We start from the raw sequence: 14,306 nt of genomic DNA, 5'->3' as shown, positions 1-14,306 counted from the left end.
GAGGTTGGGGACTGAGCTGTCGTCAAAATTACGGAGCACTTTGTTACACACTCTGTCCGGCCCTGCCACTCACATAGTCCTTAGCCGCTCTGACCTCGGCCAGGCAGACGGGGCGTCTAATTCCGAATTCGCTCCCCCTCCGTAGTCCGGGAGAGGTTCAGGTCCGGCAGGATTGATGTACCTATTCCTAATGTAACGAAGAAGTGCCGGTTGGCCAGGTGCATCTCCGGCGCCTTATGTCGTCGTCGAGTCTGTGTCACCGTCTTCTGATCAGCGCCGTCGCGGTCGCGAAACTGTCCACGTAGATCGGCTCAAGCCCTTCTACGATCCCTCTATGCTACCCTATGCTTAGATCGCCAGGATGGCGTCTTTTTCTCCGGGGGACAAATGTAACGAAGAAGTGCCGGTCAGTCAGGCGCATCACCAGCGCTTTTACGCACGGGTCTTGTCCTGACTACTCGCAGGGTTCTGACTGCCGCACCGATTTCGACCTCTCAATCCTGTCAATAAACACCTTGACACTAACTTCTTCTAAGAGTTCCTTCTTAGTGCCATCAAATTTATGGGCCATTCTTTCCAGCTGTTGTTTGGACGCTGACTTTGTGCTATCCGGACCTAAGAGGTGGCGAAGAAGTCGCCACGTCACCGCAGTACTCATATTCCTCTCCATCTGATCGCAGACGTTCCCCCAATTTGGCTTCGTGAGCGTGATTGTATGCTCTTAAATTTTCTTGTTGAAAGCCACTATCAGTTTCCTGATATTTCGATCCCATCTCTTCTGTCGAAGTCTGTCCTCCAGCCCTTTCTTTTTCCTCCAGAGATGAACTAATTTCCTGTCTACCGCTTCGTTGTTCCCCTCAGTTTCCACCACTTCGGTGGCCTCTTTAACAGTGCGCACTACGCCATCGCTCCACTCCGCAATATCAGAGATGGGAGCCGGGTCGTCCCTGAGTTCCCTGAAAGAGTCCCAATTCACGGCCACTACCCTCCGTTTCCGAGGGGTTGCGGGGCCTCCATCTACCACCACTTCTATGATTTTGTGATCACTGCCGAAGTCCTCGTTTGTATTGCACCGCGTGGCTCAAGTGCCGCTCCCCGTCAAGGTGAGGTCGGTTGTCGTATCACACACGACTCTAGTTCCCTTCCTCGTACGCTGCATCGGGTTGGTTATTAAATCCAGATGATGAGTTTCTATGTCGTCCCACAATTTCCTGCCCTTGATCGAAGTCTTCTTATATCCCCATGCCGTGTGGTGAGCGTTAAAGTCTCCCACGATAAACAGCGGGTTGTTCTTAATCTTACGTCGCGTTGTCGCGAGGAGATCCCCGAAGTCGCATTTTCTTTGTCTAGGAGAGCTGTAGACATTTAATACAAACAAGCTACCGTCTCTCTTTCTTCGCGGTATCACTTCTGCGAGAACGTGGTCGATTTGTGTACTCCCGGTGTCATGCTGCACCGCCGTGACGTTTTGCCTGACTAGGGTGGCCACCTGCGTGCTTTCGCCCTCGCCTATATAAGATTTGTACGCCGACAATTTAGCCATTCTGCCGCATTCCTGTACTGCTATTAGCTCCGGTCGATCCCCGTTCCTCAGGAATTCCTGTAGGACCGCACTCTTGCGAATGAAGCCTCTACATTTCCATTGCCAAACGGTGTTTTACTGGATCTGTGGGCCATCACTGCCAACTAGCTGATTCATCTGACTTCCTAATACTTGCTGGGTGAGCTGTTCATATGCCCCGGTCCCTCTTCGCAAATTCTGCCTTGAGTTCTTCAGTGAGTTTATTAACCCTCTGATGGAGTCGCTCTGTGAGATTGTTATCTCGCTGATGCAACTGCTGTGTCAGATTTTGGAACATCCCCAGCTTGCGTTCCTCGAAGGCCTTGCGCCATTCATCATCCTGACTAGGTTTGGTCTCAAATTTTTCCTCCGGTTTCGCTATTTTAATGTCTATCACTCTCTTTATGTCCTTATATATTATGGGCTTCTCCATTTCCTTCGCCCTCTTCTTAGCAGGAGGTGGAGACGCTGTCTGCTCCTCTTATCCTTCTACATCTGGCTTTTGAGACACTTGCGGTTGTTTAACCGGTGCTGTATTAGGTTTAAGAGCTATTTTAAGCTCCTCAATTTGCCTACTCATCGCCGCTATAGCTGTTCTTTAAGCATGCGATTATCTTCCTTAATCTGAAACATTTCCTCATCCCGTTTATCCTGGGAGGCCCTGCCTGCCCAACCCACCTTTCTGTTCGGCGACGTGGGTCTCGCTGGATTCTTGACGACAGCGCCGCCGGAGGTCCCCGCATACCCGGGCTCAGCCTTCTGTTGCTTCTCCCCTTCCTGCCGTTGCGGCAGTCGCGGAAAGGAATCCGACCTTCCTCTTGACATGCTCCGCTGTCTTGACGGACTCCTGGATCTCCCTTGATTCTTTTCCCATCTGCTCTTTCCTACTTCGGCCTCCTTCGCCTTCCGCTCTTCCTCCTCCAAGCGCAGCTTGGTCTCCCATTGCCTCTTCTTTATCGTATAAGGGATCCTGAAAGCTTCCTTGCATTTCCGGTCCGCTGTCAAATGACCTTTGCCACACAACTTACACTTGGGCTCACATGCGTGATCCTCAGGTGGGGACGTCATTCCGCATGCCCGACATTGACTGACACATTCGTCAGATCTGTGTCTTAGCTCGCCACATTGGTAGCACACCTCGTAGCGCTTCTTGTAGAGCACACACTTCAGAGGTACGCCACAACAGTACATCCACTTCGGCACTGTCTCGTTTTTGAAGGTGACGATTGCGGAGCTGGAGTTGCCAATCTTCCTAACGCCAAGTGTCGGTGGGTGCCTAGGGTTACCGAAGGCCTCTGTCAGTTCGTCTATTGTCAATCTCGGGTCGATGCCGAGCACCAAACCCCGCCCGTTGTCTTCGTGCGGCGCGAGGTACGCAGTGACTTCGTAGTCCTTGTCTTCGATCTTGATAGTGTAGTGAAGAAGAGGGACGATGCAGTGGGGCATCTTTACCAGCGCTGTCTAGTGGGTCAGTCTCTCCAGCGAATCGCTCGGACTACGCCGCTCGCGCTCGCGGTTCCCTGAACTGATCGGACGGTCAGCCCTAACACTTGCGTGCAATAAACGCCTTTACAAGTGGTGGAGAGTGCTACGCTCGAACGCATCCTGGAGCTTCGATCCCGTACCCTCTCTTCAACCATGTCTCAGGACGCATCTCAGCCGACGACCCAGCAAACGCCTCCTACACCCTCCGTCGTGTGCTCTGGTTTACCTCGCCACAAGGATCCTCCTGTTTTCAGCGGCACAGACGACAACGACGTGGAGGACTGACTGTCCACGTACGAGCGAGTAAGCGTCGTCAACAAATGGGACGATGCCTCGAAACTAAGCAGCGTGCTCTTTTACCTCGCCGGCGTGGCCAGCCTCTGGTACAACAACCACGAGACGGAAATTCCTACATGGTCCGCGTTCAGGACCTCGTTAATATCTGTGTTTGGTCATCCTGCTGCGCGCAAGGTGCGAGCAGAATCCCGCTTGCGAGAACGAGCCCAACAGCCAGGAGAGTCCTTCACTAGCTATATCGAAGATATCCTGGACTTGTGTAAGCGCGTGGACGTGACGATGTCGGAATCAGACAAAATCAGAAACGTTATGAAGGGAATCGAGGACGCCGCTTTCAACATGCTGCTCGCCAAGAACCCCCAATCCGTGACAGAGATTGTTACGTTATGCCAAAGTTACGAGGAGCTACATAGGCAGCGCTCATTGACTCGTCGGTCTTCCTCACGCGACGAACACATCGCTGGTCTGGCTACCACCTTCGTTCAGACCGCACTGCTTGCGGAAATGAAGGCATTCATTCGGGAGGAAGTAGCGCCCCAACTCTCCTTGGTAAACTTCGCTCAGCCGCCGAATGTGCCACAGCCCGCTTCGTCTACCGTGCCTCCGCTCCGCCGCGCCATTGAGCAAGAAATCGCCGACGTATTGCCCATCCAACGCCACCATGTTCCTGCGCCTGTGCCACTGAGCTACACCGAGGTCGTGGCTCCACCCCAACAGTCTCTGGCACCAGCACCGCTCAGCTACGCTGAAGTCGTCGCGAGGCCCCACCCACTCTCTGCGCCTGTGCCCCTCACTTATGCCGACGTCGTGGCTAGGTCACCAGTGCAGCCCGCTATACAGTCATATCACCATCCGCTCCATACAGGGCGTGCTCCGACGTGGGCGGGACCAGCCACAGCGAACCGGTGGCGTACGTCTGACAACCGGCCTATATGCTTTGCCTGCGGCTACGCCGGTCACGTGGCTCGTTTCTGTAGTCGTGTGCAGCCGCCCAGCGTCGCATCATTCGTGCCAAACCGTTCGCCCCGTCCATCTTACGACCCACCTTCCGGTGTGTCACCGACATACCGCCCGCTGCCGAATACCCGCCGTTCCCCATCTCCACGCCGGCGCTCGTTATCGCCGATGCGGCCTCATCCCGTCACTCGGGATGAAGAAAACTAACAGTCGCAGTCCAAGAGGCAAGGGCTGCCTCAACGTCAAAGTGCACAAGTCCTCATTGCAGCCCATTAAACGTGATAGACGTGTTTGTCGACGGTGTCCGCGCGTCTGCACTCGTGGACACAGGAGCAGCCGTATGTGTTATGGACGCTAAACTTTGCCGCTTACTTCGGAAAGTCACGACGCCCCTGTCCGGACTATCCCTTCGCACAGCCAGTGCTCAGCATATTCCACTCTTGGCGTCTTGCACTGATCGTGTAGAAATTAAGGACGTTGTCTACGCCATAGAATTCTTCATCCTTTCCTCCTGCTCTCACGATGTCATCCTCGGCTGGGATTTTCTCTCGCGCCACAATGCCGTTATCGATTGCGCATGGGCCGAAATAGAACTATCGCCGCTGCTAGATTTCACGCCCACTGACGCTCCGCCGCTTTCCGGGAAACTGATCGTTGAAGCCGACACTCAGGTTGCTCCCAACGCCTCAATGATCGTGTCCATGCGCTGCAGTGGCCTCTCGGACGCCATTGCATTACTTTCGCCGTCTGGCCATTTCCTCCCACGGAAGGGCCTGTTGCTACCGTTTGCGACCGTGGACATCATCGAGGGCACTAGCACAATTTTCGTTTGTAACCCGTGCCCATACCTGTCATGCTGCTCCGAGGAGAATGTGTTGGTACCGTGGAAGCCATCGACGACGTGCAAGTTATCGACGTGCCCGACTACCCGAATTGCGTCACCTACCGTACGCTCAGTGCTGTTTCTACATCTGACGCATTGCCCACAGATGTATTTGGTTTTTCCATCGCTGGAACTCTTACAGCGGCCCAGCGTTCCCAGCTGCTGTCCCTCTTGGAAGAATTTCGTTCGTCTTTCGACGTGGCGCAAGCTTCCTTGGGTCGGACTTCAACTGTAACGCACCAAATCGACACTGGCTCTCACCCACCATTGCGACAACGCCTGTATCGTGTTTCTGCCAGCGAACGTCGTGTGACTACCGAGCAAGTCGACGACATGCTTTGGCGCGAAGTAATTCGACCTGCGGAAAGTTCGTGGGCTTCTCCTGTCGTACTTGTTACAAAGAAGGACGGCTCCGTAAGGTTTTGCGTCGATTATCGCCGGCTGAAAATGATCACTCGCAAGAACGTCTATCCCCTGCCACGCATAGACGACGCAATTGACTGCCTGCAAGGAGCCGAGTTCTTTTCATCTCTGGATTTGCGCTCCGGGTATTGGCAAGTGCCTATGGAAGAAGTCGATCGACCGAAAACAGCCTTCATCACGCCCGACGGCTTGTACGAGTTTAACGTCATGCCTTTTGGACTCTGTAATGCGCCCGCGACATTCGAGCGCATGATGGACACAGTTCTGCGAGGCTTAAAGTGGCACACATGTTTGTGCTATCTTGACGACATTGTAGTTTTCGCGCCCGACTTCCCCACGCACCTTGAACGCCTCCGGCGTGTTTTGACGTGTTTATCGAACGCCGGCCTACAATTAAACATAAAGAAGTGCCGATTTGCTGCACGGCAACTCACGATACTTGGCTATGTCCTATTCAAGGACGGAATTCTCCCCGACCCCGACAAACTTCGCGCCGTTGCCGAATTCCCAAGCCAACGTCCATCAAAGAATTGCGCAGTTTTATCGGTCTATGCTCATACTTCAGACGCTTCATTCGGAATTTCGCCGCCATCGTATCGCACCTGACGAAGCTCCTAGGGAGCAACGGGCTCCTCACCTCGTGGTCATCAGAGTGCGACGAGGCGTTCACGAGTCTTCGTCGTTTGCTGACTTCCCCCCCCAATTTTGCGCCACTACGACCCGACGGCCCCTACAGAGGTCCACACAGATGCCAGCGGTGCTGGCCTTGGCGCTGTCCTCGCGCAACGCAAGCAAGGGTTCCCTGAGTATGTCGTCACTTATGCCAGCCGAACGCTTACGAAAGCCGAGAACAATTACACCGTGACAGAAAAAGAATGTCTCGCGATCATCTGGGCTCTTACTAAGTTCCGGCCATATTTGTATGGCCGCCCATTTGATGTCATCACGGACCACCACGCACTATGTTGGCTGGCGTCATTGAAAGATCCGTCCGGTCGTCTTGCACGTTGGGCGCTTTGCCTGCAAGACTACGACATCCGCGTACTCTACCGCAGCGGACGACAGCACTCGGACGCCGATGCCCTCTCGCGCTCTCCTTTGGCTGACAACAATATATCTCAGTTGACTGTGTCTTCCATCGACCTTCGCACCATCGCTTCCGAGCAGCGCAAGGACCCCTGGATTGCGTCGCTTATAGACTGGCTCTCTGATCCATCGACCAGGTCAACAACCCGCGCGTTGCGCCGTCAAGCTCACCATTTCGCCATTCGCGACCGACCTGCTTCACCGGCGCAATTACAGCACCGACGGCCGCCAGTGGTTGTTAGTAGTGCCTCGCAGCCTGCGTTCCGAAATATGCGCAGCTTTCCACGCCGATCCCCAGTGTGCCCACTCTGGCGTTTTCAAGACTTACCAGCGCCTTCAACAGCGGTACTACTGGCGAGGGATGTACAGCTACGTTCAAGAGTTCGTACGCTCTTGTCCCGATTGCCAGCACCGGAAATCTTCACCTCGCCTCTCTCCAGCTGGGCTGCAACCTTTACCTTGCCCCACCCGGCCCTTTGGGCGCGTCGGTATAGATTTGTACGGGCCCCTTCCCATGACATCGGCTGGAAACCGCTGGGCCATTGTGGCGGTTGACCACCTTACGCGATACGCTGAAACTGCGGCGCTTCCGGCAGCTACAGCGCGTGACGTTGCCTACTTCTTGCTTCGTCGATTCATCCTACGTCATGGGCCACCCCAGGAGCTGCTCAGTGACCGCGGACGTGTCTTCCTCTCCGAAGTAGTTGAAGCTATTCTCAAAGAGTGCCACGTTGTTCATCGCACAACAACAGCGTACCATCCTCAAACCAATGGACTCACAAAACGGTTCAACCGTACGCTCGGCGACATGCTCTCAATGTACGTCTCCTCCGACCACACAAACTGGGACGCCATTCTGCCCTTCGTCACCTACGCGTACAATACCGCTACGCAGAGCACTACTGGTTTTTCGCCATATTTCTTATTGTATGGCCGGCACCCATCGCACACCATCGACACAATGCTACCATACCGGCCCGACGCATCTGAATGTGCGCCCATTTCTGATATGGTGAGACATGCCGAAGAGTGCCGCGACCTCGCCCGGGCTTTTACCTCCAATGACCAAGAGCGCCAGAAGAACACTCGCGGTGACACCACCTCTGCGCCCACCTTTCTTCCTGGAGCGCTTGTGTGGCTCTCAGTTCCTTCCGCGGCACCTGGTCTGTCTTCCAAGTTAATGCCTAAGTATATGAAGGTCCCTACCGCATCGTCGAGCGTGCATCACCCGTCAACTATGTGATTGAGCCCGTTGAACCATCTTCCGACATGCGCCGTCGCGGACGCGACATTGTCACCGTCGAGCGCCTCAAGCCGTATTATGATCCCCTAATAGTAACGAACTGTTAGTCGCCGGACGGCTCCCTTTTTCGTCCCCGGGGTAATTGTAGTGAAGAAGAGGGACGATGCAGTGGGGTATCTTTACCAGCGCTGTCTAGTGGGTCAGTCTCTCCAGCGCATCGCTCGGACTACGCCGCTCGGGCTCGCGGTTCCCTGAACTGATCGGACGGTCAGCCCAACGCTTGCGTGCAATAAACGCCTTTACAATAGACTTAATCTTGGTCACTTTCCAGACAGTGTCCATGTCTGGGGTGATGAAAATCAGGGTGCCTTGCTTGTCGTTAACAATCAGCAAGTCCTTTTCTTTCCCCTTAACCCACGGAATTTCCGCTGCCATGCGCACCGCCGCACTCAGCCTGGTAGTCTGAACTTTTGCAAGCGCCAGCCGAAGGATTATCTTGTAGTCGTTCGACGGTAATCGCGGGAGGTGCCACGCAATTGAACGCTCCGCGATCTTCTGCACCAGCTTCTTATACGCGGCGTTCGCCGCTGCCGCCTTCTTGCCCTCCCCGGACCTTCTTGCCTCCCTTCTTGCCCTCCGCGTTCCGCCCGCTCGCCGTTATTTTGGCTTCCTCGCTGTTCGCCTCTCGCAAGGTCCTGCAGCTCTTTGACATGTTTTTCCCCTTTCGTGATCCAATCCACTGTTCTCAATTGTTCGGGGGTAATTTCGGTACCCTCTACGGTCACCTCCGTGATCATCGTGTCTCCACAGCGGGGTTCCGAAGCGAGCGCCGGGGGCTTCGGCCGCCGCCGAGCCGCCGCGTTTGTTCAACGCTAGCGTTAGCCTTAGCTACAGCGTACTAGAATATTCTAGTACACTACCTTAGCTAGGCGGGAGATGCGGTCGACATAAACGTGGCCGTAAAACACCCAAAAGTCCACTTACAGTCATAAAATTGTAATCCGAGTGATTCTTGAGACTTCCGATAGGCGATCACATCAGTTATTTCTATGAATCGGCATTGTTTCCACCAGACAAAGCAACTTTCGACGGAGCCAACTTGTACCAAGTCCGCACTCCCTGGCCCTCTGGCGGCCCTTTTTCTTGATCATGAGAAGAAGAAAATTGGGTTGGAGTGCATACGGCAGGTATTGCCAATTCCTGATTGCGCTCAGGAATTGGCAATTTACCACTGTCGTAAAAAAAGAAGTCGCAGTTTCGCACCGAAAGGCTAAACATTGATTGCGATAGCAAATTAGTAGAGAGCTATACGAAGCAAGGGTAGTAGTTTATTGAGCCGTATAAAGTTGTAAACATTCGCTTACTAACTAAACAGACGAGCATGGTGTCACGCGCGCACAGGTAAACATAAACACAACTCTCGGGATGACCGCGGAAACTCGCTGTGAAACGTCGGAGTGAGAAAGTGTTCCATTAGCAGCGGGCAAAATCACCTTCGCGCTGTCTCTCCTCTCACTTCAACTCGTACTAAACGTCGAAAACGCAGCGCATACGAAGCTAGCTACCAGCACTCTGCGCATGCACTTTGTCCCCATCGCAGATCGTTTTGAAGAAGAGGCCTGCGCGGGCGCGGACTTCGCCCACATCGCAGATCAATTTCATGACACGGCGCCCGCGCGGCCGCGCTGTGAGCAGCAGCCGACATTCAAAACACAGCCCCTTCCCTCCCCCTCTCTGTCGTGCCTCGCGCGCGAAAGAAGATCATAATGGACACCAACCAACCATAACCAACCATAACGGACACGGAAAAGATGCGTCGCGATGGCGCAGTCCAGCTGGAGGTCTGAATTGCAGCGAAAGGTTTAGTCGATGCAGTTTGGTGCACCTTCTATGTACGGCTGAATGTGTGCGTAGAAGATGGCGAAGCTGTCTTGCTGCGCGTCTGTCCTAGGGAGTGAAATTGCGACGCAGTGATCTTCATGAGATGTCCCAGCCAGCCTTGTCTGCTTTATCATTTCAACAATCCCGCAGTGGCTGAGTAACCGCTGAAAATAAATCTCGTCTTTTTCTTCCAACAATTTTCTCTCCACAATTTCCCACGTCAGTTGGTCGTGAGCTCCCTGTCGGAGGAGCGACTGCACATATTGTAATTAGAGGTGTGCGAATATATTAAAATTCAAAATAATGAATTAAATGTCCTATTAGATTCGGCCCCCCAATCTAATAGGACGCCAGATTTGGTCCACCAATAGAAAAGTCGCTATTAAAGAAGTCGCAGTTTCGCCCGAAAGGCGAAGCATCGAGTGCGACAGCAAATTAGTGTACAGCTATACTAAGTAAGGATAGTAGTTTTATTGGCCGTGTAAACTTGTAAACATAGGCATACTAACTAAATTAACAAGCGTGGTGTCACGTGCGCACAAGGAAAGATGAACGCATCTCACTCGATGACGCATCTCACTCGCTGTCAAAACGCTGGAGTGAGAAAGCGCGGCTGCAGCAGCAACGAGCGAATTGACCTTCGTGCGGTCTCTCGCTCCAACGCGTACTAAACGTCGAAAGCGTAGCGCATGCGAAGCTACGGGCACTCGGCGCAGTTTGTGCACATCGCAGATCGCTCTGAAGATGAGGCCCATGTGGGCGCGCACTTTGTCCATATCGCAGATCGCTTTCAAGTACGGTGCCCGCGCGGCCGCGCCGGATAGCAGCAGCCGCCGGATGCCATTACCATTTTTCGCCTACATCAGGCGTTTTGAGCCTATCTATCTAGTCTATTGCGCCAGCCCAGAGGCCCAAGTTGCCTACCAGCTTGGGACACTAGGTATGTGCTCGTGGTCGTGATGCCGTCGTGGTCATTGCATCGTCGTCATCACATTGTCCTCATACCATGGCCATACCACCGCCGTCATTGCATTATCGTCATACAGACATCGTGATGCTGTCGTGGTCCTTCCATTGGTACTTCCACCATCTTCATTCTAACTTCGGCATCCAACTTTTGTCATGCCGTCGTCGTAACACAGTCGCTGTCTTACCGTTGTCGCCATACCGCCACCGTCATGCTCTCGTTTTACCATCGCCATCACATTCATACCGTCGTCGTCAGTCACTCGTTGCCATCCTATTGCTCACACGCCGTCATCGTAACGCTGTCGTCGTTCTACCCTCGTCGTCATCATTTCAGAATCTTCATCTGATTGTCGTCATGCGTTGTTGTCATACTGCCTTTCTCATTCTATCGACGTCACTCCTTCGCTATGCCACTGTCGTCACTTCGTCGTGGTCATACAGTCATCGTCATGCCGTGATGGTCCTGGGTGATCTTGGCAAGCGATTGCCAAGATCGCCTATCTATCCTCTTACGCCGGCCCAGTGGCACAAGTTGTCTGCTAGCTTGGGCTGTCGTGGTCATTCTATCGTCACAATTACAGCTTCGTCATCAGACCGTCGCCGTCACACCTTTCGCGCGCACTCAATGAGCCAAGTTGTGCCTCGCTTGAGTGTGTGCTCGTAGACGATTGTGATGCCATTGTTGGTCGTTGCATTGTAGTCATTTCAGCTTCATCGTCCGACTCTCGTAATGCTGTCGTCGTTACAATGTCGTCATACAGTCGACATGCATTCGTTCTCATACTGTGATTGTGATGCTGTCATCATTCCAGCTTCATCCGATTTTCGTCGTGCCGTCATCGTCACACCTTTCATGCCGGCACATTAAACCAAGCTGTCTAATATAGTCTGGGCCACTCATAGGGACTTATCTACAGGGTGTGCCAGCTATCACGCAGCACGATTTAAAAAAAGAGGAACGGCGTTACGCGAGGCCAACCTAGTGCATATTGTTTCCAGTACAGTGGAGTAGCCGCCAGTAATTTTCTTCGTTACTGAGATTTAATTAATTATTTGTAAATAATTATCTAACTCGAGAAGTACTCTCCTAATTATCCAAAGTGTCAATGAAAAAGTTGTAGAGCAACATGAAAAACTCCCGATACAGCTTTTCGTTGCTCAATACGTGCTACATAAAAGTTCTTTCCGAGCATGAAAGAAGCCCGCAAATACACGCAGAATTGCCGAGCGACTGGCCGCTCGAGGCACTTTGTGTGTATTCGCGGGCTGCTTTTATGCTCGGCAGAACACTTTTCTCGTGGTTGGGATACCGTTGAAGTCGTTCCATCGTCATTATAAAGTCATTGCCATACCCTCGTCGACATCCCATTGTCCTCATACCGCCGTCATGCCATTCTCGTAGTTGCGTCGTCATCATGTAGTCGTCGTCATGCATTTGTCGTGATACCGTCATGGTCGTTCCATTGTCGTCATTCAGACTTCGTCATGAAGTCGTCTTCACGGTATCGTCATCACACAGTCATCATTATCCCATTGTGCTCGTGCCGTCCATTGTCATACCGCCTACGCCATACAGCCATCAATGTCAATTCGCACTTTTCACATGCTATCTGCAGTCCTTGTTAGTGAAAGTGGGATGATATTAAAATGCTGCCTTCTGAAGCTGCGCGCGAAGCGAATCATATTTGGACGTCGGATGTGCCACGGTGTACCGGACGTCAAAATACAGATGACATCGGTGTATATGCAAAGCCGAACGGCGCTTGTAAGGCTTCCGGCAAGTCCAATGCGAGTTTGATTAAGCGGAAGGTCAGCACTAGCCTGTATAACGTAGTGCAAAATGCTTATCAACATCGTGCCTGGTGTGCAGCCGAACTCGCCGTTTCTCATCGTCCGATTGTAGCTTTTCATGCATTTCCGTGCGCCCGCGTAGTCTGACGTCATTGGCGGGTCATGCGTAAATGTCTTGATGGATGCAACGAAAATTTTGATAATGACTCACCGGTGACCATGGATCGATCCCTCCAAACTGTTAGAATGAAGATCATTTGTAGGCAGCCATGTAGTGCAAGAGTCATGAGGCGCTGACTGGAATGCAAGCCCACCGACAGAAGTGACAGAAAGCGGTGGAAACGATTGGTGCGTGTCGCGTGACATGTACGAGAGCAGAGCGCGCGCGCCAGTGCACATTAGGTCAAAGACGCAGGAATGAAATGGGCGGATAACAGTCAACCTTTCCACTGACTGCCCCCTGCTATTTATCTATGCATACTCATCTTGCCATTCTTCCGTCGAGAAACACTAAACATCGTCTTCGTCCCCGTGGCATCATTGCGCCAACATCTCACCGTGTGCATTCTCATCAACTACTGTTCGCATTCCGGCATAGCTTGTGAACGGCGTATAGCATAAGCATGAAGATTGCATGGCATTAAAGTTGTCACTTGTGCGGTGCATACAGGTGAACATTGAATGAGGTTACGCCTCGCCAATACCTCCTTTACAAGATGTCTGCCCCGTCTCTCGTTTTCCCATTGTAGCGGAGGTTCCCGTGGTTCAGGGTAGTCGCGGAGAGACGGCGCTCGCTGTCTACCCTACTTCCTGTTGCGGAGGAAGTGACGATTATGAGGCAGGCGCGCGCTCGACCAATGGCTTGACGAGAGACCGCGGGTCCAGCCTCAGGGATCGCAACAGACGCCACTAAAATCTCGGAAGCAGCACCACGTAATTTAGGATTTGAGCGGCCGCCGCAGCTTGCGCTCGCAGCCTACCCTGGTGCAGTGGAGAAAGAGAAGGGCGGGAAGCAGCTTCTCGGTTCACCCGGCAGGCATCTTATAAAGGAGGCATTGGCCTCGCACAAGTCGACAATGAATACAATGAATATTTAGTTTTAGAGCATTTTATAAGCCGCTCTATGAGATTTCACATAGATTCCAACAGGCACGTTGTATCTGCATATTTTTCTTAAAAGAGCGATGTTGTTTTTCCTCGTCTTTATTGCAGGAAGAGATGCCACCAAGATACGGGTGTTTCTGGAGTTCCCGAACTTGGCCACTGACGACCTCGGAAACCGAGGGACCTGGACCCTAATCTATAACCAGGGATTCGAAGTTGTGATAAACTTCAGAAGGTACGAGGGCACACATATAACTGTGTGCACCGGCAAAGCGAGCATTATACACGTTCCTGCTCCATACCGGTGCTAAACTGTAGGCACCTCATGTCCACAAATTCAGGACGTACACTTGATTGCGACTTGGCCGCTCCGCTACCTTGCAGTGCACTGTGCGCTCTCATAACACTTGCAGTAGTTGGTATCAACCGGGAAGTGCACCGAGCGGACTGAGGCGGCACGTTTGTACATGACAAGCTACATTTCAGAGAGCACTTAGCCATGCCGATGAGACGTCGATTTGCGGGATGGGCTGTAGTTTTTCTACCCTGGATACAAGGTCACTCTGGAAGGTGGACTAAGTAATGAATGAAGCATCACACCAGCAAGGAACAGAATTAGAGCACAA

The 14,306-nt window shown here is 52.7% G+C and overlaps 1 protein-coding gene across 1 annotated transcript in view; it reads left to right on the top strand.

Moving 5' to 3' along the window:
- The window catches only part of LOC119465131 (dipeptidyl peptidase 1), a 63,641-nt gene that overhangs the window by 12,255 nt on the left and 37,080 nt on the right, over positions 1-14,306 (top strand). Inside the window, exon 2 of the mRNA XM_037725931.2 lies at positions 13,789-13,915. Within this exon, the coding sequence (XP_037581859.1) occupies positions 13,789-13,915 (127 nt within the window). The remainder of the gene's footprint in view (positions 1-13,788; positions 13,916-14,306) is intronic.

This window comes from Dermacentor silvarum, chromosome 9, assembly GCF_013339745.2.
Source record: "Dermacentor silvarum isolate Dsil-2018 chromosome 9, BIME_Dsil_1.4, whole genome shotgun sequence".
Taxonomy (NCBI): domain Eukaryota; kingdom Metazoa; phylum Arthropoda; class Arachnida; order Ixodida; family Ixodidae; genus Dermacentor; species Dermacentor silvarum.
Note: the sequence above shows the minus strand (reverse complement) of the source record. Positions and strands in the feature narration are given on the sequence as shown.